The 27898-nt window shown below is 45.2% G+C and overlaps 1 protein-coding gene and 1 non-coding gene across 2 annotated transcripts; one reads left to right on the forward strand and one right to left on the reverse strand.

Annotated features, from left to right (window-relative positions):
- Positions 1-27898, forward strand: LOC103170809 (olfactory receptor 1F1). Its single transcript, XM_039910290.1, has 4 exons — positions 1-180; positions 25829-26777; positions 27090-27117; positions 27748-27898. The coding sequence occupies exons 1-4, from the start codon at positions 178-180 to the stop codon at positions 27896-27898; spliced, it is 1131 nt and encodes a 376-aa protein (XP_039766224.1). The 5' UTR covers positions 1-177.
- LOC114807187 lies at positions 4345-4482 on the reverse strand. The gene has a single exon (XR_003755240.1). It is a non-coding gene; the product is annotated as a small nucleolar RNA SNORA7 (small nucleolar RNA).

The raw sequence follows: 27898 nt of genomic DNA on the forward strand, positions 1-27898 counted from the left end.
TAAAGCTTGGACAAAGTAGGGCCTGCTGGATTTGAAGGTGAAGGGAATACCAGGTTGGGAGAAGAGCATGACCTTAGGGTAAGAGGAAGGAGAATCAAGAGCAGAGTATAGTTAGAAAGCAAACTTGGGAGGAGTGAAGAATGTGGAGTGAAATGGGTGAAGAAAGCCGGGAAGCCAATGGTAAGGAATTTTTGCTTGATGCTATTGGAGGGTTTTAAGAAGTGGAGAGATGTTTGCTGATTGACACAGCCAGATGATGATCCATGCAGCAGCTTGACATAATATTAAGAATGGTATTTAAGTGCTTACTATGTGCCATGCATTGTTCTAAGCACTGGGGTAGATTCAAGGTTATCAGTTGTCCCACATGAGGCTAGCAGTCTTAATCCCTATGAGGTAACTGAGGCACAAGGAAGTTAAGTGACTTGCCCAAAGTCACACAGCTGATAAGTGGTGGAGGTGGGATTAGAACCCAGGACCTTTGACTCCCAAGCCCATGCTCTTTCCACTAAGCCACACTGAAGTGGAGTGAGGCTGGAGGCCCAACTCCTCCAAGAGGCTTTCCCCAACTCAGTCCTCATTTCCTTTTCTCCCACTTGCTTCTGTGCCACCTTTGCATGTGGATTTGCACCCTTTATTCACCCCTCCTTCAACTCCACAACACTTATGTATATATCCATAATTTATTTATTTATGTTAATGTACACTTATGTATGTTAATGTACACTTATGTATATATCCATAATTTATTTATGTTAATGTTTGTCTCCCCCTCTAGACTGTAAGCTCCCTATGGGCAGGGAACCTGTCTACCAACTCTGCTCAGTTGTAGTCTCATGCTCAGTCCTGCAGCACTTATATAAATATTTGTAATCTATTTCTATTAATGTCCATCTCCCCCTGTAATAATTATGATATTTTATACCAATTCTATAATTATAAATTATGTGAAAAATACAATAATATAATATACAATACATACAATACAATAATATATAAAATTTTATAATTTTATATAATAATTATAGAAAAGCAGCACGGCTTAGTGGAAAGAGCCCGGGATTGGGAGTCAGGTTCTAATCCCAGCTCTGCCGCTTGTCAGCTGTGTGACCATGGGCAAGTCACTTACCTTCTCCCTGCTCTGTGCCTCAGTTACCTCATCTGTAAAATGGGGATAAAGACTGTGAGCCCTGCTTGGGACAACCTGATTACCTTGTATCTACCCCGGTGCTTGGAACAGTGCTTGGCACATAGTAAGTGCTTAACAAATACCAACATTATTATTATTATTATTATTTAAGTGTTTACTTTGTGCCAAGTATTGTTTCAAGCACTGGGGTAGATACAAAGTAATCAGGTTGTCCCATGGGGGGCTCACAGTCCTTCATCCCCATTTTACAGAGGAGGGAACTGAGGCACAGAGAAGTTAAGTGGCTTGCCCAAGGTCACATAGCAGACAAGTGGCGGAGCCGGGATTAGAACCCATGTCCTCTGGCTCCCAAGCCTGTGCTCTTTCCACCAAGCCATGCAGCTTTTCTAGACTCTAAACTGTAAGCTCCTTGTGGGCAGGGAATTTGTCTACCAATTCTGTTATATTGTACTCTCCCAAGTGTTTAGGACAGTGCTCTACACAGTATATACTCAGTAAATATAACTGATTGATTGATGACACTTCAGAAAGATGACCCATTTGAAAGGCTTGCAGAAACTATCTCATTCATTCAATCGTATTTATTGGGCACTTATTGTGTGCAGAGCACTGTACTAAGCTCTTGGGAAAGTACAATATGACAATAAACATTGACATTCCCTGCCCACAATGAGCTTACAGTCTACAGAGGGGGAGACAGACATCATGGCAAGAGCATGGGCTTGGGAGTCAGAGGTTGTGGGTTCTAATCCTGACTCCACCACTTGTCAGCTGTGTGACTTTGGGCAAGTCACTTAACTTCTCTGTGCCTCACTTACCTCATCTGTAAAATGGGGATGAAGACTGTGAACTTCACATGGGACAACCTGATTACCTTGTATCTACCCCTCTGCTTAGAACAGTGCTTGGCACATAGTAAGTGCTTAACAAATACTATCATTCAATACAAATAAATAAAATTATATATAAGTGCTGTGGGGCTGGGAAGGGGGAATAGCAAAGGGAGCAAGTCAGGGTGATGCGCAGTGGGAGATAAGGAAAAGTGGGGCTTAGTCTGAAAAGGCCTCTTGGAGGAGATGTGCGTTCTATACGGATAATAATAATAATAATAATGTTGGTATTTGTTAAGCGCTTACTATGTGCAGAGCACTGTTCTAAGCACTGGGGTAGACACAGGGGAATCAGGTTGTCCCACGTGGGGCTCACAGTCAATCCCCATTTTACAGATGAGGTAACTGAGGCACAGAGAAGTTAAGTGACTTGCCCACAGTCACACAGCTGACAAGTGGCAGAGCCGGGATTCGAACTCATGACCTCTGACTCCTACGGATTTGAAGAGGGGGAGAGTGGTTGTCTCTCAGATTAGAGGAGGAAGAGCATTCCACGCCAGAGGCGGGATTTGGGCTAGGGGTTGGTGGTGAGAGAGGCGAGACTGAGGAGCAGTGAGAAGGTTAGAACTAGAGGAGTGAAGTATGCAGGCTGGGTTGTAGAAGGAGAGAAGTGAGGTGAGGTAGGAGGGGGCAAGGTGATGGAGAGCTTTAAAGTCTCTCATTAAGTGGGGTGGTAATGGGATAGGTGGGAAAGAGAAAAACTCATCAAAAAGTTTTCCTTTGATCCAAGTCCATTATTTATTTCATACTAACATCTGGTATGACTCTACAACTTCAATTTCCAGACATCTTCCCATAAATCAACACATCTTCTTAGAGGAGGAGGAAGGGAAGAGAAGAGAAACAGTGTGGTTTAATGGAAAAAGCACAGGCCTGGGATTCAGAGGACCTGGGTTCTAATCCTAGATCTGCCAGTTGCTTGCTGGGTGACCTTGGGCAAGTCGCTTCACTTCTCTGTGCCTCAATTCTCCTGTTCTCCCTTCCATTTAGACTGGGAACCCCATTCAAAGCAGGGACTGTGTCCAACCTAATTAACTGGTATCTTCTCTAGCACTTAGAACAGTGTTTGACACATAGTAAGCGTTTAACAAATACTATTAAAAATAGCATGAGGAAATGGTGGAATAGAGGTATACTACTATTACTTTGGAAAATGCACTGACTGACAGAAAAGTGCTAGGCACAATACTAAACAGAAACTATCTCTGCATGAGAGATTAACAATCCACATAATTTAGATATGGGAAGACAGACTCAGCAGAAAGATGGTAGAAAACACGAGACAGATTCTTGAAACATTCAGTAATGTTGAATGTGAAAGTCGCAATTGATTTAATAAATAATCATGGTATTTGTTAGGCGCTTACTATGTGCAAATCACTGTTCTAAGGGTTGGGGGAATACTAGGTGATCAAGTTGCCCCACGTGGGGCTCACAATCTTAATCCCCATTTTACAGATGAGATAACTGAGGCACAGAGAAGTTAAGTGACTTGCCCAAAGTCACACAGCTGCCAAGTGCCAGAGCTGGGATTAGAACCCATGACCTCTGACTCCCAAGCCTGGACTCTTTCCATTAAGCCACGCTGCTTCTCTAAAATTAATATCTCCTCCAGCGCTTAGAACAGCGCTTAAGCACCTAGTAAGTGCTTAACAAATACCAACATCATTATTATTATTATCATTCTCTGGGCCTCAGTTCCCTCATCTGTCAAATGGGGATGAAGACTGGGAGCCCCACGTGGTATGACCCGATGACCCTGTATCTCCTGAAGCTAGGAACAGAAAGGAAAAGATAATTTTTAGAGATAGCCTAACCAAAAAAAAAAAGAGTAGCAGAGAGGCAGCAGAGGATTGTTAGTCCACTGTAGGGGAAGGTTTACATAGCAGGTGTTCCAACCTGAGAGCTCCTCCCTGTCCCTCTCAATGGAAATCCATCCAGACCCAAGCATGGCACCCTGGGAAATCCAGTAGGAAGGCAGGGGGTGGGACAGCAAGGAGGGCCCCATTGACTCAGGCTCACATCTTCTACTCTCATCTTTCTTCTGCAAGGTGGTAGATGTCTGGAGTCTAAATTTCTCTTGTCTTATGCTGTCGAGTCGTTTCTGACCCATAGCAACACCATGGACACATCTCTCCCAGAATGCCCCACTCTCCATCTGCAATCGTTCTGGTAGTGTGTCCATAGCGTTTTCTTGGTAAAAATACGCAAGTAGTTTATCATTGCTGCCTTCCGCACATTAAACTTGAGCCTCTGCCCTCGACTCTCTCCCCTCCCGCTGCTGCCCAGCATGGATGAGGTTTGACTTGTAGCAGATTGCCTTCCACTCGCTAGCCACTGGCGAAGCTAGGAATGAAATGGATAGGCCTCTGCTTGATACTCTCTCCCATAGCTGAGACTGGTAGAGTACTGGAAACTCTCCAGGCACGACTCTGAGAGGGGAAAGTTTCTCTTGCCTAATCTAAATCCCTGTTTTTGAGCTTTAAGCTCATTTCCTCCTCTTCTATTCTCGGTGGAGATGAGAATAGAAGATATCGCCTTCTCTTGAGGGAAGGTGACAGCTTGCTGGTTTTATGGGTGACGTTGGAGACAAGAAAGGGTTTTGGAGCTCGATCTGGCAACTGTGGTTGCCATCTGAAGCTTCAGTGAACTCAACAGGCGACCATCTCTGGGACACTTTTCAAATGTGTTGCTCTGTTGGTTTGCCCTAGTGGAAAGAGTACCAGCTACACAGTGGTTAGGAGATTGGGAGTTTGGTCAAAATAGTTGAAAATTCAATTAACATTGAGGATGAATGCCTTACATGGGGTGAGCAGTATGCCACGCTGAGGGAGCAACAGAGGTGGACAATTGGTTGTAAGAATTTAGTCCTTAATATATACTCAGCCATTTATTACTTCTGGATTTGCCAGAATTTTGACAAAAGAATCAAATCTCTAGTGGTCATGAAAGGAAGATTCAGAAGTAAAGAGAGCTGCTAGTGGTAGCTAAACTATTAGTAATGATGATGCTGCTAAAAATGGAAAGTCACATATTCCTGCCAAGAACAAGCCAGGGCATGTACACATAATCCTCCTTTACTCCAGGAACAAAGGGTAGCTAACCTCATAAAATCCTAACTAGGCCAAACTTGAGTGCATTCACTTTGGAATACAATTAGTTCTGTTCGAGGAGACTACCATGTTAATAGTGTTGGTAGACAAGATTTCTGGCCTCAGGGAGCATACAGTCTAGTGGGGACGGCAGACATTAAGGGAAATTTGTGTTAAGATTCTTCTGTTTTGATCAAAGCAGAACACATGCACACAAGCTTTTTTTTTTCTGATACCGCATCACATTGTATCCAGAAAAGCTAATTTGGTGGAAGAACGATGTCTAATTCCCTAGTGGCTTTCTCACCAAAACACAAAGTGAAAACATTCATTATGCGGGGACTGATTGTATTTATGCTCATTTTACTGTTCTTTCTACCCACCCCTACCAGCTCTTTTTGACCCAGGCATTCAAAATTCATTCACTGAGTTTAGAACTTTATTTGGAGTTATGAAGGGTTTTTTTGTTGCGCTCAATTGTCACCCATTCGGATATGTTTGGCTAAGACAATTTTAGCCTTGACATGTTTATTATATATCCTGAATCGTATAATGTTTTCCTTCCTTGACTGCGTCGCAGTGTAGAGTCTGTTCAGCCAAGACACATCTTGTTATTGCACATATTTTGAATGAAAAGTGGTACTTTGCTTAAATAACTTTTCCCATGTGTGGGCCTTACACTCTTCGATATTTATGCTCTGTTTTTGAAGTGACTGCTAAATTCAAGGTCCAGCTGTTCAAGATTAGATTTTAAAGAAATCACTGTGTCCTCTAGTTTGTAAATAAATAATAATGATGGTATTTGTTACATGCTTACTATGTGTCAGTCACTGTTCTAAACTCGTTAGGGCATGGGACTTGTCTCCTCATTCTGTTGTACTCTCCTAAGTGCTTAGTAGAGTGCTCTGCACATAGTAAGCACTCGATGAATACCATTGATTGATTGCCCATTTTGGCCCTTAGATCTGACTAATTAGCTTAGCTGGTGGGGTGCCTACTGAGAAACAAATCTAGATGAAAAATGATATGCTTGAATTTGGAGATGCAAGATCGGTTCTGAGAATAGTTTCATCATCTGTAACGACAGTTTACGGTTCAGCAAATTTCAGAATTATTTAAGTCACCTCACAATAGGACTTCCCGTTTCTTGTTGAAGTTCCTCCAGAGTATTGCCACAGTACCTACTTTCACTATTAGGGGTTGTTCATTCACCTCTGACATAGACTGGTTGAGCAAGGCAAAGAGGAAGGAGTGTGGGGGTCAAGAAAGGCTAGGGGGAAAGAACTTAAAATCCTGAAGGAAGGTGAAGGAGGAGGTCTCAGAACAGAACAGGTGCGAACTCATTGAAAAGGGCCAAAAAGAGACAGAATGAGGAACAGATGAGTGAGTAGAGAGAAAAGAAGACTGAAATCCTTTGTTCATCATAAAGTCTTTGCAGTTTTCAGTTAGCTTTAATATAATTTTAATCTTGCCATTATTCTGGGCTCCTTTTCATTTTGTGTCACTTTAATAATAATAATAATAATATTTTTATGGTATTTGTTTCATGCTTACTATGTACCATTAATTCTACTAAGCACTAGGGCAGATACAAGTTAATCAGGTTGGACACAGTCCAGTTCGTACATGCGGCTCACAGTCTTAATCCCCAATTTACAGATGAGGTAACTGAGGCACCGAGAAGTGAAGTGACTTGCCCAAGGTCATTCAACAGACAAGTGGAGGAGCCAGTTTTAGAACCCACAACCTTCTGACTCCCAGGCCCATGCTCTAGCTACCAGTCCACACTGCTATTAAGTGCTTATTATGTGCAAAGCTCTGTACTAAATCCTGGGGTAGATTCAAGTTTATCAGGGCAGACACAGTCCCTGTCCCAGATGGGGCTCATAGTTTAAGGAAATGGCCTGAAAGGCTTGTTCCTATTTGGCTAATTATTGTGATTTAGAATGACATAAAACAGCCTTGCAAAGGGTTTTCAAAAATCATTTGGTTGAAGGAATTCCAACTGGTGTCCAAAATTCCCACAGACCTCCCTTCCCATCTATGTAATAACAATAATAATAATGATAATGTTGGCATTTGTTAAGCACTTACTATGTGCCAAGCACTGTTCTAAACGCTGAGGTAGATACAGGGTAATCAGGTTGTCCCACGCGAGGCTCACGGTCTTAATCCCCATTTTACAGATGAGGTAACTGAGGCACCGAGAAGTCAAGTGACTTGCCCAAAGTTACACAGCTGACAGGTGGCGGAGCCGCAATTAGAACCCATGACCTCTGACTCCTAAGCCTGAGCTCTTTCCACCGAGCCACGCCTCTGTACTAACGCTCCTTAAAGCCCCCTCCATCTTTTTTCTGTTTACCCCCTATTAATAGGCTAACAGGACACAAACATTTGCTCACAGGAAATAGACCCAAACTTCCACTCTGCCTCAGTTAATGAGTCAAAGGCATTTATTGAGGATTCACTGTGTGCAGAGCACCATACTAAGCCCTTGGGAAAGTACAATACAACAAAGTTGATAGACATGTTCCCTGCCCACAAGGAGCTTAAAGTTGCCTCCCTCTCCAATTTCTAGGAAGACCGAGAAAAAGGGAATAGTATGAAAAGTAGGGGTATTTTAAATTTCATAGTATTTATAATTTATTTATATTAATGTCTGTCCCCCCCCCCCCAGACTGTAAGCTCATTGTGGGCAGGGAATGTGTTTGTTTATTGTTATATGGTACTCTCCCAAGCGCTTGTACAGTGCTCTGCACACACTAAGAGTTGAATAAATACTATCAATTATTAGGCCTGTTACTTACAACGGTGTTCTGTACCCCATCGGCACTCAAGAAGTGATTTTGTTGATGACGATGATTATGCCCAGTTTTCACTAGTCTCTCTTCCTTTTCTCTCTCCTCCTTGGTTCCTTTTAGCTCACCGGTCTTGGGAGTTAGGATTATTTTCCTGGCTAGTCTGAAACTTTATGTGATGGTATCATTTTGGGGGTCAAGTAATTTTTAATTTCTAAACTTACAACTATATATTCAGCCTCTAAATCATTGAGATACCCCATCTTCTGTGACATGTCCTCTAGCTACCAACTTTGTTGTATTGTACTCTCCAAACACTTATTGCTGAATTGTACAGTGCTCTGCACACAGTAAGTGCTCAATAAATACAATTGAATGAACTTAGTCTAGTGCTCTGCACATGGTATGTGCTCAGTAAATACCACTGATTGATATGGGGTTGTTTTTCGGTGGACCTTTTTCTATTTATTGAGACTGGGCAAATATATCGATAAAAGCTCGCACCATAATACCTAGAATTTATGATAATTGTGTCATCCTCTCACTCTTGTTTATTATAATTGTAATAATAATAATGACATTTATTAAGCACTGACTATCTGTCAAGCACTGTTTTAAGCGCTGGGATAGATACAAACTAATCAGGTTGGACACAGGCCCTGTTCCACATTTACAAATGAGGTGAGCAAGGCCCAGAGAAGAGGCCAAGGTCACCCAGCAGACATGTGATGGAGCCAAGATTGGAGCTCAGGTCCTTCTGATTCCCAGGCCCGTGCTCTATGCACTAGGCCATGCTGCTTCCCATTCATTCATTCATTCATTCATTCAGTCAGTCAGTCAGTCAGTCATATTTATTGAGTGCTTACTGTGTGCAGGGCACTGTACTAAGCACTTGGAAAGTACAATTCAGCAACAGAGACAATTTCTGCCCAACAATGGGCTCACAGTCTAGAAGGGAGGAGACAGGCAACAAAACAAGTAAACAGGCATCAGTAGCATCAATATAAATAAATAGAATTATATATGCATCATTAATAAAATTAATGGAATAATTAATATGTACATATATACACAAGTGCTGTGGGGTGGGGAGGAGGGTAGAGGGAGCGAGTTGGGGCAATGGGGAGGGGAGGAGCAGAGGAAAGGGAGGCTTAGTCTGGGAAGGCCTCCTGGAGGAGTTGAGCTTTCAATAGGGCTTTGAAGGGGGAGAGTGTGGTAGTTTGGCAGATTTGAGGAGGGAGAGCATTCCAGGCCATAGGTAGCACACGGTCCAGGGGCCGACAGCGAGACAGGCGAGAATGAGGCACAGTGAGAAGGTTAGCACCAGAGGAGTGGAGTATGAGGGCTGTGATGTAGAAGGAGAGAAGGGAGGTGAGGGACGAAGGGGCAAGGTGATGGAGAGCTTTGAAGCCAATAGAAGTTTTTGCTTGATATGGAGGTTGATAGGCAGTCACTGGAGATTTTTGAGGAGGGGGGTGGCATGCCCAGAATGTTTCTGTAGATAGATAATCTGGGCAGCGGGGTGAAGTATAGACTGAAGTGGGGAGAGGCAGGAGGTTGGGAGGTCAGAAAGGAGGCTGAGGCGGTAATCCAGTCGGGATAGGATGAGTGATTGTGCTAACATGGTAGTGGTTTGGATGGAGAGGAAAGGGCGGATCTTGGCGATGTTGTGAAGGTGAGACTGGCAGGTTTTGGTGACGGATTGGGTATGTGGGGTAAAAGAGAGAGCGGAGTCCAGGATGACACCAAGGTTGCGGGCTTGTGAGATGGGAAGGTTGGTAGTATCATCCACAGTGATGGGAAAGTCAGGGAGGGGACAGGGTTTGGGAGGGAAGATAAGGATCTCAGTCTTGGACATGTTGAGTTTTAGGTGGCGGGAGGACATCCAGGTGGAGATGTCTTGAAGGTGGGAGGAGATGCGAGCCTGGAGGGAGGGAGAGAGAACAGGGGAGATGTAGATTTGGGTATCATCCGCGTAGAGATGATAGTTGAAGCCATGGAAGTGAATGAGTTCACTAAGGGAGTGAGTGTAGATGGAGAACAGAAGGGGACCAAGAACTCACCCTTGAGGAACCACTACAGTTAGGGGATGGGAGGGGGAGGAGGAGTCCATGAGGAAGCAGCATTAGGAAACCAAACCAAGTAAGGCAGGGTGAGCAGGGGAGGAGTTAAATGATTTATCCAAAGTCACCCGCCTTGTTAGTCACAGCCCCATGATTAAAACTCACTGCTCCTGAATTTTCTCTTTGTTGTCCAGACACACGTCATCATCAAGTTTTGGATAAACTGGCTTTTCTTTCTGTCAGTTTTGAAACAGACCTCTCATCTTCCCACTCAAACCCTGTCCTCCCCCTGGTTGTCCCATGACTGTAGACAACACTACCATCCTCTCTGCCTTACAAGCCTGTACCCTTGGCTTTAATCTACTCTCATTCAACCCACACATTCAGTCTGTTCCCAAATCCTGTTTGTTCAACCTTCAAAACATCTCTAGAATGCACTCCTTCCTCTCCATCCAAACTACTACCACACTAATCCAAGCACTTATCATGTTCTTCTCTTGACTGCTGCATCAGCCTCTTCGCTAACCTCCCTACCTCCAGTCCCCATCTCAGTCCACTCTTAACTCTGCTGCTCAACTGGAAAAAAACAAACATTCAGTTCACATCTCCACACTCCACAAAAACTTCCAATGATTGCCCATCCATCTTCACATCAAACAGAAACTCCTTACCATCAGCTATTAGAAGCTCAATCAGCTCTCTCCCTCTTACCTTACTTCACTGACCTCCAGTCTGCAAACTTCGCTCCTCAAATGCCAACCTATTCACTGAAGCTTGACAGTCGTTTAGACTGTAAGCCTGTCATTGGGCAGGGATTGTCTCCAGCTGCTGCTGAATTGTACATTCCAAGGCTTAGTACAGTGCTCTGCACATAGTAAGTGCTCAATAAATACTATTGAATGAATGAATGAATAACCTCATCTGTCTCTCAGCTGACCTCTTGCCCAATTTCTCCCTCAGGTCTGAAACTCTCTTCCCCTTAATATCCAAAAGACCTTCGCTCTCCCCACCTTTATTCTTGTTTTGCCTTATGCCGTCGAGCCATCTTCGACCCATAGTGGCGCCACAGACACATCTCTCCCAGCTCGCCCCACCTCCATCTGCAATTGTTCTGGTAGTGGATCCATAGAGTTTTCTTGATAAAAATACGGAAGTGGTTTATCACCGCCTCCTTCTGCGCAGTAAACTTGAGTCTTCGCCCTTGATTCTCTCCCATGCCGCTGCTGCCCAGCACACGTGAGTTTTGACTTGTAGCAGATTGCCTGCCACTCGCTAGCCACTGGTCAAGCTAGGAATGGAATGGATATGCCTCTGCCTGACTCTCCCCCCTGCAGTCGAGACTGATAGGGTATTGGGAACTCTTCAGGTGTGGCCCTAGAAGGAATCCCCACCTTTATAGTGTTCTTAAAATCATGTCTCCTCTAAGAAGCCTTCCCTAACTAACCACTCATTATCTCTCCTTACTTTCCCCCCTCACCTTCTGCATGGCCTGTGCATTTATATCTGCACCCTTAAGCACTTGATTTCCACCCATAAAGCACTTATGTGTATATCTTATTCTCTGCCTTTCCCCATCTGTAATTTATCTTAATATCTGCCTCCCTTCTAGACTGTAAGCTCGCGGGCAATGATTGTGCTTACCAACTCTGTTGTATTATACTCTCCCAAGTGTTTAGTACAATGCTCTTCACACAGTAAGCACTCAATAAATGATTGATTGATCCCAGTTACTGATCCAAAACCTGAGAACCCATGTTATCTTCCATGCTAGTACCTCATATGTACTCATGAAAGAATTGTATATAGAGACTGTGAGTCCTGTGTGGGACATGGACTGTGTCCAGCCTGATTGGTACAGTGCCCGGCACATAGTAAGCGCTTAACAAATACCATTAAAAAAAACAACAACAACACTGCAGATGACTGATTCAGAAATAGACACTGTCCACCTCGGGGGGAATGGGGTTCCCAAGGCTGCTGTGCTCAGTCAGTCAGTCCACCAATGATACTTACTGAGTGTCTGCAGTGGGCAGTGGATGATAAAAGAAGATGACAATTTCTCTTTGCCTACCAGAGAACTCTGCTGTACCGGGCTTGGGAGTGAGAGGTCATGAGTTCTAATCCTGGCTCCGCCACTTGTCAGCTGTGTGACTTTGGGTAAGTCACTTAACTTCTCTGTGACTCAGTTACCCCATCTGCAAAATGGGGATTAAGACTGTGAGCCTCATTTGGGACAACCTGATATTCCTCTCTGTCCCAGTGCTTGGAACAGTGCTTGGCACATACGAAGCGCTTAACAAATACAATCATCATCATTATTATTATTACTCTCCTAAGCACTTTATACAGTGCTCTACACATAGTAAACACTCAGTAAATACCACTGATAGATTGATTAGGAGCTTACGCTGCAGCTGGGGAGATGGATATGCTCTAGACTGTAAGCTTGTTGTGGGCAGGGAATGTGTTTGTTTATTGTTATATTGTACTCTCCTGAGAGCTTAGTACAGTTCTCTGCACACACTAAGGCAGTAGTAAATACGACTGAATGAGATACATGAAAAGTAAATTAGCAGGAATGCTAGCTTTCTATTTTTTAATGACATTTGTTAAGCACTTACTGTGTTCCAGGCACTCTGCTAAGCACTGGGGTAGATACAAGCTAATCAGGTTAGAACCACTCCATGTTCCACTTGGGACTCACAGTCTTAATCTCCATTTTACAGATGAGGTAACTGAGGCACAGAGAAGTTCAGCGTCTTGTTCAAGGTGGATCCGGAATTAGTACCCAGGATCTCTGACTTCTGGGCTCATTCTCTTTCCATTAGGCGACACTGCTTCTCTGCTATTTTAAGCTAAGGGGCAAACCTAGGGGAGGTGTTGGGGCAGAGCAGTGAAGGGTGGAGGAGAAAAAAGGAGATGGAAAGGTGGGGAGAATCGATTAATGGTAGCTACTGAGTGCTGTGTGCAGAACACTGTATTAAGTACTTGGGAGATGCCAATACAACAGAGTTGGTAGACACACAATGAGCTTACAATCTAGAGTGGGAGGAGGAGGAAAAGGGAACAGGAGAAGAAAGAGGGAAGGGAAAGAAGGCGGAAAGGAAGGAAAAAGCAGGGAGAGGAGGATAAAAGGGAAGGAAAAAATAATATCTGCCACCACAGTTTATCCTCACCTTCACTATTCTGGGGACCCTCCAGAGGCTCCTCTTACTCCTTACTCCAGAGCTCCTTGAGCACAAGCCAAATGCCTACCTCAGCTCTCATGCACTCAGGCAGTTTGGGGGTCCTCCACGGAGGATGGGGGTGGGGCGTTGGAGTTCCAGAGCTGCTAAAGGCTGCAGGGTCTGCATTACTATCCGGCCTAGAGCCACCGGCCACCGCTGTCTCACAGTCAACAGGGGCTCCGGCTCCATTGCTGATTACACAGCGGCAACAGCCAGCAGCTCTGGACTGAAAAGTGGTGGGGAAGTCGCAGCGCCTATGGTTTAAACCGAGGTAGGGCTCTGGAGTTCCAACCCTAGCCCTTGTCTCCAGCTAGTCTCCTCAGGCTCCCTGCGTTGGTTTAGGTTGAGGTGGGTGGACGATTCCTGATCGAGGGGCAAGAAGAACCTCTGGTCTGACCCTAGTGAGTACATTGTGAATTACGGTAGTGACGGGAGCCGCATCCTGCCAATGGGGGATAAAGAGCGGGCTAGAAATCTTGACTTCTGTCCCCTAAGCCCCCCTGACTTCCATGGAATTGGCACCTGTGATTATTAGCCTCTGGACTGTAAGCTCCTATTGGACAGGAAATGTGCCTGCCAACTCTGTACTTGTACTGTACTCTCCCAAGCCCTTAGTACAGTTCTCTGCACACAGAAAGCACACACTCACTCAATCGGTGGTAATTATTGAACACTTACTATATGCAGAGTACTGGATTATGAGCTTGGGAGAGTACAACAGAGTTGGTAGACGTGTTTCCTGCCCACAGCAAGCCATTAGCCAACCTGTCTTCCAGTTAAGCATCTTGTTAATGGAGTTACTCAAAGATTTCCTTTTAGCTCCAAGGTTTTTGTACTTATCTTGCTACCGTGTAGGATCCTGGAAATGCTAGTGGGCTGGAGTGGGCATGTGCTCAAGGATCTCTCTGTCCATAAATAAAGATCCCTTGATCCCTCAGTTTCTGCAATCTCTACCCATATAGAAGGGGCTAGCCAAGCTCTTCAGTTTAGACATATGGATTTCCCTGTGGGACTGTATCCTAGGGTGTGTTGGAAGTGATAGTCTCCATCTTTGGCACAGATTCAGAGAAGCAGCATGGCCTAGTGGAAAAAGCACAGGTCTGGGAATCAGAGGTACCTGGGTTCTAATCCCAGCTCCTCCACATACCTGCTGTGTGACCTTGGGCAAGTCATAACTTCTCTGTGCTTTACCTCCCTCATCTGCAAAATGGGGATTCATTCCCTGTTCTCCTTCCTACTTAGACTCTGAGCCCCATGGGGGACCTGAATATCTTGTATCTACCCCAGTGCTTAGTACAGTGCATAGTAAGTAGTTAACCAATACCACTATCATTATTATTATTATTATTATTCCATCCTTAATTGCTTGTGATGTGCAGCAGTCTTTCCATTCCAGGAATAAAATGCTATCAATGGGCACCTGGGAATTCTTCATAAACTTTTAATGGGTCCCATTGGGCATCATTAAAAGTGACAAGAACTGATCACAAACAGATCTTGCAATTGACTGCAAGGGAGACTGTTAGGAGCCAGTCAGGCAACTTCTTCAGGGAGTAGATCGATCCCTTTGGGCTTTTGAGCCTCTAAAACGAGAGCAGAGCCAGGTTAATCTCTAATGTATTCTAGTTGGGAAATCCCCCATGGAAGTGGAGATTGTTCTAAATCGAAACTGAGTTGGTAGGTTACCAACGTTCTTTTCCCACAGTTCTTCCTACAACTGAGAGCTTATTATGAGGTTTCAATTTAATGAAGTGATTACTTGGGAAATAGTACCTGCTTACCTACTACCATGTAAATCAGAGAAGCAGCGTGGCTCAGTGGAAAGAGCGCGGACTTGGGAGTCAGAGGTCATGGGTTTGAATCCCGACTCTGCCACTTGTCAGCTGTGTGACTTTGGGCAAGTCACTTAACTTCTCTGCGCTCCAGTTACCTCATCTGTAAAAGGGGGATGAAAACTGTGAGCCCCATGTGGGACAACCTGATCACCTTGTATCCCCCCCAGTGCTTAGAACAGTGCTTTGCACATAGTAAGCGCTTAACAAATACCTCCATTATTATTATTAAATCTTATTATGTCCCATATTCTCCCCCTTGCTTGCCCCGAGAGGTAGAATATTTGGCAGCAAATCAACAAGCCAGGTGTCCCCTGCTAGATCCATATTTGACTCTATCAGCTCCCTTTGAGGCCGATACCATTTATTGTCAGGAAAGAAAATGTAGTGTCCTGTAGGTATGATTAAAGCTATAGCATGCCAATCACCCAGCCCCCATATCTCTCAGGTTGGCCCCATGTCTATTTTTCCAACTTTCTGTTTAGAGAGAGATGCTTCACTTCATCCAACTCTTGAACAGAAGGGAAAACTGATCCAGAAAACTGATCTGTCATCTCTCAGAATAATGATAATCACATGCAATTTCATAGCCAGGTCTATGAGTTATTATTTATTCATTTCATTCAGTAGTATTTATTGAACACTTACTGTGTACTAAAAGCTTGGGAGAGTACAATACAACAATAAAAGGACAAATTCTCTGCCCATAACAAGCTTACAGTCGGGGTGGGGGAGACAGACATTAATACAAATAAATTGCAGATATGTCATAAGTGCTATGGGGCTAGGAGGGAAGAAGAGCAAAAGGAGCAAGTCAGGATGATGTAGAAGGGAGTGGGAGAAGAGGAAAGTGGTGGGGGCTTAGTCAGGGAAGGCCTCTTCTAGGAGATGTGTCTTCAGTAAGGCCTTGCAGGTGGGGAGATTAATTGTCTATCTGATCTGAGGAGGGAAGGCGTTCTGGGCCAGAGGCAAGATATGGATGAGGGGTTGAGCAGTGAGATAGGCAAGATTGAGGTACAGTGAGAAAGTTAGCATTAGAGGAGTGAAGTGTGCGGGCTGGGTTGTAGTAGGAGAGTAGTGAGGTGAGGTAGGAGGGGCCAAGGTAGTGGAGTACTTTAAAGCCAATGGTGAGGAATTTTTGTTTAATGTGGAGGTGGATGGGCAACCACTGGAGTTTTTCATTCATTCATTCATTCATTTAATCATATTTATTGAGCGCTTACTGTGTGCAGAGCACTGTATTAAGTGCTTGGAAAGTACAATACAGCAATAGAGACAATCCCTGCCCACAACGGGATTACAGTCTAGAGGGGGGGAGACAGACATCAATACAAGTAAACAGGCATCAATATAAATAAATAGAATTCTAGATACATACATATATACATAAGTGCCGTGGGGTGGGGAGAGGGGGGAAGAGCAAAAGAAGCGAGTCGAGATGATGTGGAAAGGAGGGGGAGCTGAGGAAAAGGGGGCTTAGTCTGGGAAGGCTTCTTGAAGGAGGTGTGCCTTCAGTAGGGCTTTGAACAGGGGGAAGAATGATTGGCAGTTTTGGGGAGGGAGGGCATTGCAGGTCGGAGGTAGGATGTGGACCAGGGGTCGGCGATGAGACAGGCAAGATCGAGGTAGAGTGAGAAGGTTAGCACCAGAGGAGTGGAGTGTATGGGCTGAGACGTAGAAGGAGAGAAAGGAGGTGAGGTAAGAAGGGGCAAGGTGATGGAGAGCTTTGAAGCCAATATTGAGGAGTTTTTGTTTGATATGGAGGTTGATAGGCAATCACTGGAGATTTTTGAGGAGGGGGGTAACATGCCCTGAACGTTTCTGTAGAAAGATAATCCGAGCAGCAGAGTGAAGTATTGATGGGAGTAGGGAGAGGCAGGAGGTTGGGAGGTCAGAAAGGAGGCTGATGCAGTAATCCAGTCGGGATAGGATGAGTGATTGTACTAATGTGGTAGCAGTTTGGATAGAAAGGAAAGGGCGGATCTTGGTGATGTTGTGAAAGTGAGACTGGCAGGATTTGGTGATGGATTGGATACGTGAGGGGAATGAGAGAGCGGAGTCCAGGATGACACCAAGGTTGTGGGCTTGTGAGACAGGAAGGATGGTTGTGCCATCCACAGTGACAGGATAGTTTGGGAGAGGGCAGGGTTTGGGAGGGAAGATAAGGAGCTCTGTTTTGGACATATTATGCTTGAGACAATTGGAGGATATTAAAGTCTTGAAGGCAGAAGGAGATGTGAAACTGGAAGGAGGGATAGAGATCAGGACTGCAGATGTAGATTTGTGTATCATCTGCATAAAGGTGGTTGTTAAAGCCATGGAAGCAAAGGAGTTCTCCCAGGGAGTGGGTGTAGATGGAGAATTCCTAGAATTACCAATTCCTGTAGGACTGAAGATGTAAAACACATCACAGTCATTGCAGGATGTTCCCAGCCCAAGTATAATTTCCATTTCCCCTTGAAACATTTTCCAAAACACTTATAAATGTATCACTATGTTGGTATCCGTTTTAGAACCTTTAAGATGGAAGCTTCTTGAAGGCAGGGACCATATTTTTCTTTTGTCCTGTTCAGCAACCAGAACAAAAGGAATAATAATGATGGCATTTGTTAAGTGCTTACTATATGCCAAGCACTGTTCTAAGTGCTGGGGAAGATACAAGATAATGAGGTTGTCCCATGTGGGGCACACAGTCTTAATCCCCATTTTACAGATGAGGTAACTGAGGTACAGAAAAATTAATTGACTTGCCCAAAGTCACAGAGCTGATAAGTGGCGGAGCCAGGATTAGAACCCATGACCTCTGACTCTCAAACCCGTGCTCTTTCCACTAAGCAATGCTGTGACTCTAAGCAAAGCAGCGTTTGCCTATTAGGAGCACCTATTAGGAACTCAATATGTATTATTGGTTCATTTGATAAATGCACTCTCTCATCTTAGTACAGCACACTCTGCACATGGTAAGTGCTCAATAAATACCACTGGTGGATTGATTGTAAGAGCGTCCCCATCCAATAGTCATACTTTAAATTTGATCAAAAATTTCAACTTCTTCCATTTTCCTTGGAAAAGCTAGTAGGATCTTCAAACTCAGTGTGGAGAGTGACCCCATGTCCTGGGTGCTTAGTCCCACACGGGGCTCACAGTCTAAGTAGGAGGGAGAACAGGAACTTAAGCCCCATTTTACAGATGAAGAAACTGAGGCCAAGGTTACAGGCTTGTGAGACAGGAAGGATTCATTCATTCAATAGTATTTATTGAGTGCTTACTATGTGCAGAGCACTGTACTAAGCGCTTGGAATGAACAAGTCGGCAACAGATAGAGAGAGTCCCTGCCGTTTGATGGGTTTACAGTCTAATTGGGGGAGACGGACAGACAAGAACAATGGCAATAAATAGAGTCAAGGGGAAGAACATCTCGTAAAAACAATGGCAACTAAATAGAATCAAGGCGATGTACATTTCATTAACAAAATAAATAGGGTAATAAATATATACAGTTGAGCGGACGAGTACAGTGGAGAGGGGGAGGAGCAGAGGGAAATGGGGGGAAAAGAGGGTTAAGCTGCGGAGAGGTGAAGGGGGGGTGGTAGAGGGAGTAGAGGGAGAAGAGGAGCTCAGTCTGGGAAGGCCTCTTGGAGGAGGTGAGTTTTAAGTAGGGTTTTGAAGAGGGGAAGAGAATCAGTTTGGCAGAGGTGAGGAGGGAAGGCGTTCCAGGACCGCGGGAGGACGTGGCCCAGGGGTCGACGGCGGGATAGGCGAGACCGAGGGACGGTGAGGAGGTGGGCGGCGGAGGAGTGGAGCGTGCGGAGTGGGTGGTAGAAAGAGAGAAGGGAGGAGAGGTAGGAAGGGGTAAGGTGATGTAGAGCCTTGAAGCCTAGAGTGAGGAGTTTTTGTTTGGAGCGGAGGTTGATAGGCAACCACTGGGCAACCACTGAAGGATGATGGTGCCATCTACAGTGATGGGAAAGTCAGGGGGAGGACAGGTTTTGGGTGGGAAGACAGGGAGTTCTGTTTTAGACAGCTTAAATTAGAAGTAATGGGAGGACATCCAACTGGAGATGTCTTGAAGGCAGGAGGAAATGTGAGATTGCAGAGAGAGAGAGAGGTCAGGGGTGGAGGTAGTAGATTTGGGTATCATCTGCATAGAGGTGTTAGTTGAGGCCATGTGAGGGAATGAGTTCTCCAAGGGAGTGGGTGTAGATGGAGAATAGAAGGGGACCCAGAACTGAACCTTGAAGGACTCCCACAGTTAGGGGGTGGGAGGCAGAGGAGGAGCTTATGAAAGAGACTGAGAATGAGTGGCCAGAGAGAGTGGTCAGGAGAGTTCTCTAGACTGTAAACTCATTGCGGGCAGGGAATAATAATAATAATGTTGGCATTTGTTAAGCACTTACTATGTGCAGAGCACTATTCTAAGCGCTGGGGTAGATACAGGGTAATCAAGTTGTCCCACATGAGGCTCACAGTCTTCATCCCCATTTTGCAGATGAGGAAACTGAGGCATAGAGAAGTAAAGTGACTTGCCCACAGTCACACAGCTGACAGGTGGCAGAGCTGGGATTCAAACCCATGACCTCTGGCTCCCAAGCCCATGCTCTTTCCACTGAGCCATGGGAATGTCTCTGTTTACCTCTACTCCATCCTAATCCTCCTTGACCTCTCATCTGCCTTTGGTACCTCTCCTGGAAACGTTATCTAATCTTGACCTTGCTGACACTGTCCTCTCCTGGTTCTCCTCCTAACTTGAAGAGACCAAAAATTCTGTGTTGTCATATTGGCATTTTGTGGGGTTCTGAGTTTTTAGGGGGTTTATAATGGTATTTGTTAAGTGCTTATTATATGCCAGGTACTGTATTAAATGCTGGGGTAGATATAAGGTTGGACACAGTCCATATTCCACGTGGGGCTCACAGTCTTAATCTCCATTTTACAGATGAGGTAACTGAGGGACAGAGAAGTTAAGTGACTTGTCCAAAGTCACACAGCAGACAAATGGTAGAGACGGGATTAGAACCAAGGACCTCTGATTCCCAGGCCCGTGCTTTTTTCCATTAGGCCAATCTGTTTTCCAGAGTGGTTTGGGGTTAAGATGTCAATGAAATCACTTTTGGATGTTCTTTTTTTTTCCAAATTTGTCTGGGTAGATTCATCTGCCCCATGGACAAGGGAAATCAAACCATCTTCTCAGGGTTTTAATAAGCATTTTGCATCATGCACTTGGGGGAGTACAATAAAATAGTGTTGGTAGACATGATGCCCTGCCCACAAGGAGTTTGCAGTCTAGAGGAGGAAAAAGACATAAAATGAATTACAGATAGAGGAATTGACAGGATATAAGGATATGTACATAAGTGCTGTGGGGCTTAAAGGGCACAGATCCAAGTGCATAGGCGATGCAGATGGGAGAGGAAGTGGGGAAATGAGGCCTTAGTTGGGGAAGGCCTCTCGGAAGAGATGTGATTTTTGATAAGGCTTTGAAGGTGGAGAGGGTGATGGTCTGTCGATATGAAGGGGGAGGGAATTCCAGGTTGGAGGGAGGATGTGGGTAGGGGTCATCTTGAGGTACAGAGAGTAGGTTGGTGTTAGAGTGAAGAGGGTGGGCTGAGTTGGAGAAGGAGATCAGCAAAGTTAGGTAGGAGGGTGAGAGCTGATTGAACTTTAAGAGGCAATGGTAAGGAGTTTCTGTTAGATGCAGAGTAGATGGACCACCATCGGAGGTTTTTGAGGGGCGGGGAGATGTGGACTGAATTTTTGTTTTTAGACAAATGGTCCAGGCAGCAGTGTAACCTGGAGTGGGGAGAGACAGTAGGCAAGGAGGCCAATTAGGAGGCTGATGCAGTAATCAAGGTGGGGAATGATGAGTTCTTGGATCAACGAACTAGCAGTTTGGATGGAGACGAAAGGGTGGATTCTAGAGATGTTGCAAATTTCGAACTGACACCAACTGCTTTGATGGTAGCTGGTGGTTGGCAACCATATGGGGAAAGGGAGATGCTTACAAAATCTTGTTCCTATTTCTCCTCTCTCCTCTTCCATTTCCTTCTCCATTTCTTCTTCCTCCTCTTCTTCTTCCTCACCTTCCTCCTCCACCTGTTATCTTCCTCTTCTTCCTCTTTCTCCTCTTCTGCTTCCCCCTTCTTTTTTCCTCTTCTATTTCTCCTCTTTCTCCTCCTCTCTTTTCCCCTTTTTCTCCTTCCTTCTCTTCTTCCTCCCCCTTGTTTTCCTCTTCTTCTTCCTTCTCCCCCTTCTGTTTTCTTCTTCTTCCTCTTCCTTCTCCTCCTCTTCTTTCTCCACCCTTCTCTCTTCATTTTTTCATTTTCTTCTCCTCCCTCCTCTTTCCCCCCATTAATTTTTCCTCTTCTTCTTTGGAAGAGCAACAAGGTCATGTCTCATTAGCTTTCACCATTACTGAGCCAGCTGAGTCGGGAAAGGACACAAAACAGCTTGAAGCCCAATTCATTTCACAGAGAGCAGAGCCCCAGGAGATTGAGCGTGTTGGTCTCTAACAAGGAGCCCAGGGAATCACATCCCTGGGTCCAGGAACTCTACTGTAAATATCCCTCCTTCAGTTCCCTTTCGGATGCCAAGTGGAGAAGTGGGACCCCGCTCCCCATTATCTCGGGTCCAAGAAAGGGGAGGGGGAGAGCCACATCTTAGACATTCCCTACTGCAAGAGGAAACACTGGGGACAGTATCTGATAACAGCACCAACCTTCCAGGTAAGGGTGACCAGTGCACTTGCATGTATGTTGAGAAAAGTCCCCCCAAACAGAGTCAATGCCTTCCCTGAGACTCCCAGTTGCTTTAGTAGTAGTATTAATTAAGCATTTACTGTGTGCAGAGCACTATACTGTATCTGACCCAGTTATCATCTATCTACCCCAGCTCTTAGTACAGTGCTTGGCACATGGTAAGGCCTTGATTAGAGAAGGAGCGTGGCCAAGTGGAAAGAGCCTGGGAGTCATAGGACCTGGATTCTAAGGCTAACTCTGCTACTTGTCTTCTGTGTGACCTTGGGCAAGTCACTTCACTTCTCTATGGCTCAGTTACCTCATCTGGAAAATGGGGATTAAGGCTGTGAGCCCCATGTGGGACAGGGACTCTGTCCAACCTGATTAGCTAATGTCTACCCCAGTTCTTAGGACAGTGCTTGACACATAGGAAAGTGCTTAGCAAATTCCATCATTCATTCATTCTGTGTGACCTTGGACAAGTCACGATTCTCTGTGCCTCAGTTACCTCATATGTGAAATGGGAATTAAATCCTGCTCCCTTCTACTTAGACTTGAGACTCCTGTGTCCAACCTGATTATCCTGGATCTAGCCCAGTACTTAGAATGGTACTTGACATCTAGTAAGTGCTTAACAGTTATTATTACTATTATTGTTATTTGCTGGAAAAATATACAGAGGTGGGAATTAAACTTGGTACCTGGTCCTTAAGGGGTTCCCAATCTGAGAATCAAGTTGACTGACTGACAGTAATGGGGGGGGGGGGCGGTGCTGAAAAATATACAGAGGTGGGAATTAAACTTGGTACCTGGTCCTTAAGGGGTTCCCAATCTGAGAATCAAGTTGACTGACTGACAGTAATGGGGGGGGGAGGGTGCTGAAGGCTCCTTCCTGACGTGGAGCACTATAGATAATAATGATGAGAATAAGCATTTGTTATTTGTTAAGCATTTACTACATGCTAAGTGCTGGGGTAATCAGATAATCAAGTTGGACACGGTCCTTGTCCTTCAATGGGCTCACAGTCTAACTAGGAGAGAGAAGAGGTATCGAGTCCCCACTTTACAGATGTGGAAGCTGAGGCAGAGAGGAGTGAAGTGACTTGCCCAAAGTCACAAAGCTGGTAACTGGCAGAGCCGGGATTAGAACATAGGTCCTATGGCCCCCAGGCCTGGGCTCTTGCCACTAGGCCCCGCTGCTTCTTTTGATCCCTTAGATATCCCCAAAAATGTGATTGACACCTCTGTGGTGATGGAGGCTTTACCCAAGCAGGGGCACTCAGAGAGTCAGATAGTAACTGCCTTGAATGGCTGAGCCAGTGCCTGCCCAGATCAGGTGATTATTTGTCCATGACTTGTCCAGACCAGAGACTTCCTGAGGGCAATTGCTGCTCCTTGACTCTATTATTTCTGTCTCCACACCCACCAGTTCTGAGTTTCTACTCCAGAATCTGCTCTGGGCTCAAAAAACCACTCTTCTCTCTGTCCTCACCAGATATTCCCCATTCAATTTTTGCTCACTTCCCTCCTTTCCCCAAATGACAGTCAATGCTAAGAATGAAGTATGAAGAGTGCTTTTTCCCATAAAGAGTGGCTATGGGAATAATGTCCTGGCCTTCTAGGTAGGAAAGAGAACTGTTCCTTTTGATCCTTTTTTTCTTTACTCCCTCCCCTACACCCTCAAATTGGGTTAGTGCCCGGTGTTAAAGGCAAGACCAGACACCTTACCTCAAAGTCTCAGGCCCCACTGACCTGCCGCAATTAAATCCGACATCATGTTCCTGTGTCTTAGTGTCCAAAAAGGAGATGGAATTCGGTGGGATGGGAAGGCAGCCATCTGCCCTGGGCAGTTTAGGCACTTTCTTGTTTGGAGGCTGGATGCTGGACCAGACGACCTCTTGAGAGCCCTTTCAACTGCATGTTTCCGGTTCCAGGACAGGACCTGGACCACTCAGAGGAAGAGCACAGGTCTGAGTGTTAGAGGACCCAAGTTTCAATCCCAGCTCTGCCACCTGTCTGCTGTATGACCTTGGGCAGGTCACTTCACTTCTCTGTGCTTCAGTTTCCTCAACTGTAAAATGAGGATTAAATTCAACTCCCGCCTAGTTAGACTGAGAGCCCTAAGTGGGACAGGGACCATGACTGCCCTGATTATCTTGTATTGACCCCAGTGTTTAGGGTTCTGGGCACTTAGTAAGCACTTAACGAATATAATAATAATAATAATCCTGAGCAGCAGAGACCCCTATATATACATAATCTGCAAGCTCCTTGTGGGCAAGAATGGTGTCTACCTACTCTGTTCTGCCATTCTCTCCCAAGTGTACTCTGTACACAGTAAGCACTCCATAAATACCATTGATTGATTGATGGGCGGGTGGGATGGGGGTTGAAAGCCAAATGGTTAGGTGATACAGAAGAGCTGAAGTGGTAATAGGGGAAGAAATAAGATGGGGAGATGAGAGATTAACCAAGGAAGACCTCCTGGAGGAGATGTGGTTTAAGAAGGATTTTGAAGATGGGGAGAGTAGTGGCCTGCCAGATATGAAGAGGAGGGAGTTCCAGGCAAGAAGGAGGGAGTGAGTAAGGGGTCAGCTGAGAGCAAGGCCCAGTGAGTAGGGTGGCTTGAAAGGAGTGAAGGGTATAGTGGGAGAGGAGCAAGGATCAGGAGATGGGAGAGAGCTGACTGAATGCCTTAAGTCTGTTGGGGGCAGAGAACGTGTCTACTAACCCTGTTACATTGTACTCTTCCAGTTGCTTAGTAGAGTGCTCTGCACACAGTATGCTCTCAATAGAGAAGCAGCGTGGCTCAGTGGAAAGAGCACGGGCTTTGGAGTCAGAGGTCATGAGTTCGAATCCCAGCTCTGCCACTTGTCAGCTGTGTGACTGTGGGCAAGTTACTTAACTTCTCTGTGCCTCAGTTACCTCATCTGTAAAATGGGAATTAAGACTGTGAGCCCCACATGGGACATCCTGATTCCCATGTGTCTACCCCAGTGCCTAGAACAGTGCTTGGCACATAGTAAGCGCTTAACAAATACCAACATTAATTAATTAATTAATATGATTAATTGATAGATGAGTGAATGCTTGTGCGTCTGTATGTGTATGAGGGGGTTTGTGGGTATGGGCCTATTACCTCTGCCTTTCCCCATCTCCGTCTCCCTTCCCCAACAGCTCTTTCTTTTTGTCTCTGTCTTTCTCTCTCTGCCTTCCTTTCCTGCCTTTCTTTGATTCTGTCCCTAGAGCCCCTCACCCCTGAAAATTTGGGTCACACCAAGTTTTGAGTTCTAGAACATATATTCATTCATTCAATCATATTAACTGAGCACTTATTATGTGCAGAGCACTGTACTAAGCACTTGGAATGTACAATTTGGCAACAGAGACAATCCCTGCCCGACAACGGGCTCACAGTCTAAACGAGGGAGACAGACAACAAAACAAAACAAAGCAAGTAGACAGGCATCGTTACCATCAGACTAGATACATAGAATCATAGATATACACATCATTAATAAAATAGAGTAATAAATATGTACAAACATACTCCCCTTCAGGAAGCCAGCAGAAGAACAGAGATGATAGTTTACTTTAAAAATAGTTAAATGACCTAAGCGAAAAACTTTCTTTGTTCATATCTTCCTGTAGTTATTTCAGGCGCTATGGTTCTCAGTGACAAGAGCCCTGGACTGGGAAATCAGGAGACCCGGGTCCTAATCCCAGCTCTGCCACTTGCCTGTGGTGTGACCTTGGGCAAGTCACTTCCCTGCTCTGTGCCTCAATTTCCTCATCTGCTCAATGGGGATCCAATACCTATTCCCCCTCCTAATTAGTATGTGAGCCCTAAGGGGGACAGGGATTGTGTCTGATCTGTTTGTATTGTACCTATCCCAGCGCTTAGCACAGTGCTTGGCACACAGTAAATGCTTAACAGATACCAGTTATCCTCATTATTATTATTCTTAAGAGAAAGAAAAAAACAAACCGGGATCCAGATGCTTTCTCGACTGAATGCTTTTCCACCTTTGTTTTGCAACAGATGCACGAACTCATGGAAGGTAAAAACCAAACTCTCACCTCTGAATTCTTCCTCCTGGGACTTTCCAACCAGCTGGAGGAACAGCAGTCACTCTTCGTGCTCTTTCTCTCCATGTACCTAACCACAGGCCTAGGGAACCTGCTCATTATCCTGGCCATCGCTTTTGACCCTCACCTGCACTCCCCCATGTACTTCCTCCTGAGCAACCTGTCCTTCGTCGATCTCTGTTTCACGACCACCACGGTCCCCAAGATGCTGGTGAATCACATCTCAGGGAATAAAACCATCCCCTACGCTGGCTGCCTGACACAGATGTTTTTCTTTATTTGGTTTGCCAGCATTGATAGTTTCCTCCTGGTGGCCATGGCGTACGACCGCTACATAGCCATCTGTCACCCTCTGCGTTATGCCTCTCTCATGATCCCAAGACTCTGTGCCCTGTTGGTGGCCACGTCGTGGTCTTTTGCCTGTATTAATGCCCTGACGCACACCGTCCTGTTGACTCAATTATCCTTCTGTTCGCACAATGAAATCCCTCATTTCTTCTGTGATCTCAGCCCCCTGCTGAAACTCTCCTGTTCTGACACCTTCATCAATGATGTCTTGGTTTATACGGTAGGGGCGCTGCCCATTCTAATGCCCTTCGTGGGTATCCTTGTCTCTTACACCCGGATATTTGCTGCCGTTCTGAGGATCCCTTCGGCCCGGGGTAAGAGAAAAGCCTTCTCCACCTGTGGCTCCCACCTCTCTGTTGTTTCTCTGTTCTACGGGGCAGTCATTGGGGTCTACCTCAGCCCCATGTCTTACCACACAGTGGAGAAGGACACAGCTGCAGCTGTGATGTACACGGTGGTCACCCCTATGCTGAACCCTTTTATCTACAGCCTGAGGAACAGAGACATGAAAGGGGCCCTGTGGAAACTCTTCAGCAGGATTGTGGCTTCTCCTGGTGATTGTGACCCAGCTTCTGGAGTCAGGTCTCTTAACTTCAAATAATCATAACCCCGTGGACTCTAGCTCAGGTTTGATAATGATTTCTCCAAATGAAGGATGTATCTTTCCAAAACGCTTGCTTTATCTCCACTGTCAACTGCCCACGAATACCTCAGGCAACCAAAGACCTTCCTCGGACAGCCCCAGTCTACACATTTTTCTTCCATCTCTCCTTATTCTCTTGCTCACCCCCTAACCTGATTTAAATAATGAGTTAATACCGCACACCCTGTAAATCTCACTGATTCTCTTCCCTTCTCGCCTTCAGCATTTGGTGACCGAGACAGTTCTATGGGGTCAGTCTTGTGGGTCTGGGAGTCAGAGGACTTGGATTCTAATCCCTTCCCGACTCTAATCCCTGCTGTGTGACTTCGGGCATTCTCTGGGCCTCAGTTACCTCATCTGTAAAATGGGGATTAATACTCTATGCCCCATGTGGGACAGGGACTGTGTCCAACCTGACTAGCTTGTATCTACCCCAGTGCTTAGTACAGTGTCTGGAACATAGTACTTAACAAATGCCATTTAAAAAAAACAAAACTGTGCTCCCTCCTACTTAGATTGGGATCTCCATGTGGGACCTTATTATCTTGTATCTACCACAGAGTTTAATACAGTGCTTGGCACATAGTAAGCAATACCAATTATTATTGTTATTATTATTCCCTCAAAGAGTGAGACTTGTGCCTTCCACATATCCTGGATGAGTCTGGTGTTTAATTAAACAGCCGGGCCCTATTCCCTACTCTTTGCTTTTAGTCTGGGAGAAAAACAGTTGTCTAGGAAAGGGAAGTTCAAAAATTAAGACATCTCACCTATCCCCCCTGGGATCTGACCCCAGTAATGTATGAGACTCAGATTCTTTTCCACCCACACAAAGGATTCTGGAGTCTCAGCTTGGCACCCTGAATCTTACCAAACCTCAGGGAAGTAGGAAAAGAAAATTTTGTCTTTGTAAATGCTCATATACTTGAACTCAGCATATTCATAAATTTTGAGTTTCAGAACCTGGCCTCTGAAATCCACCAGACTGGGGCTCTCCCCATGTTTGAAGTCCTTATAAAAGGACTTTCCTAG

The sequence above is a fragment of the Ornithorhynchus anatinus genome, chromosome X1, assembly GCF_004115215.2.
Source record: "Ornithorhynchus anatinus isolate Pmale09 chromosome X1, mOrnAna1.pri.v4, whole genome shotgun sequence".
Taxonomy (NCBI): domain Eukaryota; kingdom Metazoa; phylum Chordata; class Mammalia; order Monotremata; family Ornithorhynchidae; genus Ornithorhynchus; species Ornithorhynchus anatinus.

What these genes read in the sequence shown, in the direction of transcription:
- LOC103170809 (XM_039910290.1), top strand. An exon ending in CAGGATTGTGGCTTCTCCTG is followed by an intron (nt 26,778 to 27,089) that starts GTGATTGTGACC and finishes TCTCGCCTTCAG; the next exon opens with CATTTGGTGACCGAGACAGT. An exon ending in GACCGAGACAGTTCTATGGG is followed by an intron (nt 27,118 to 27,747) that starts GTCAGTCTTGTG and finishes ACCAAACCTCAG; the next exon opens with GGAAGTAGGAAAAGAAAATT.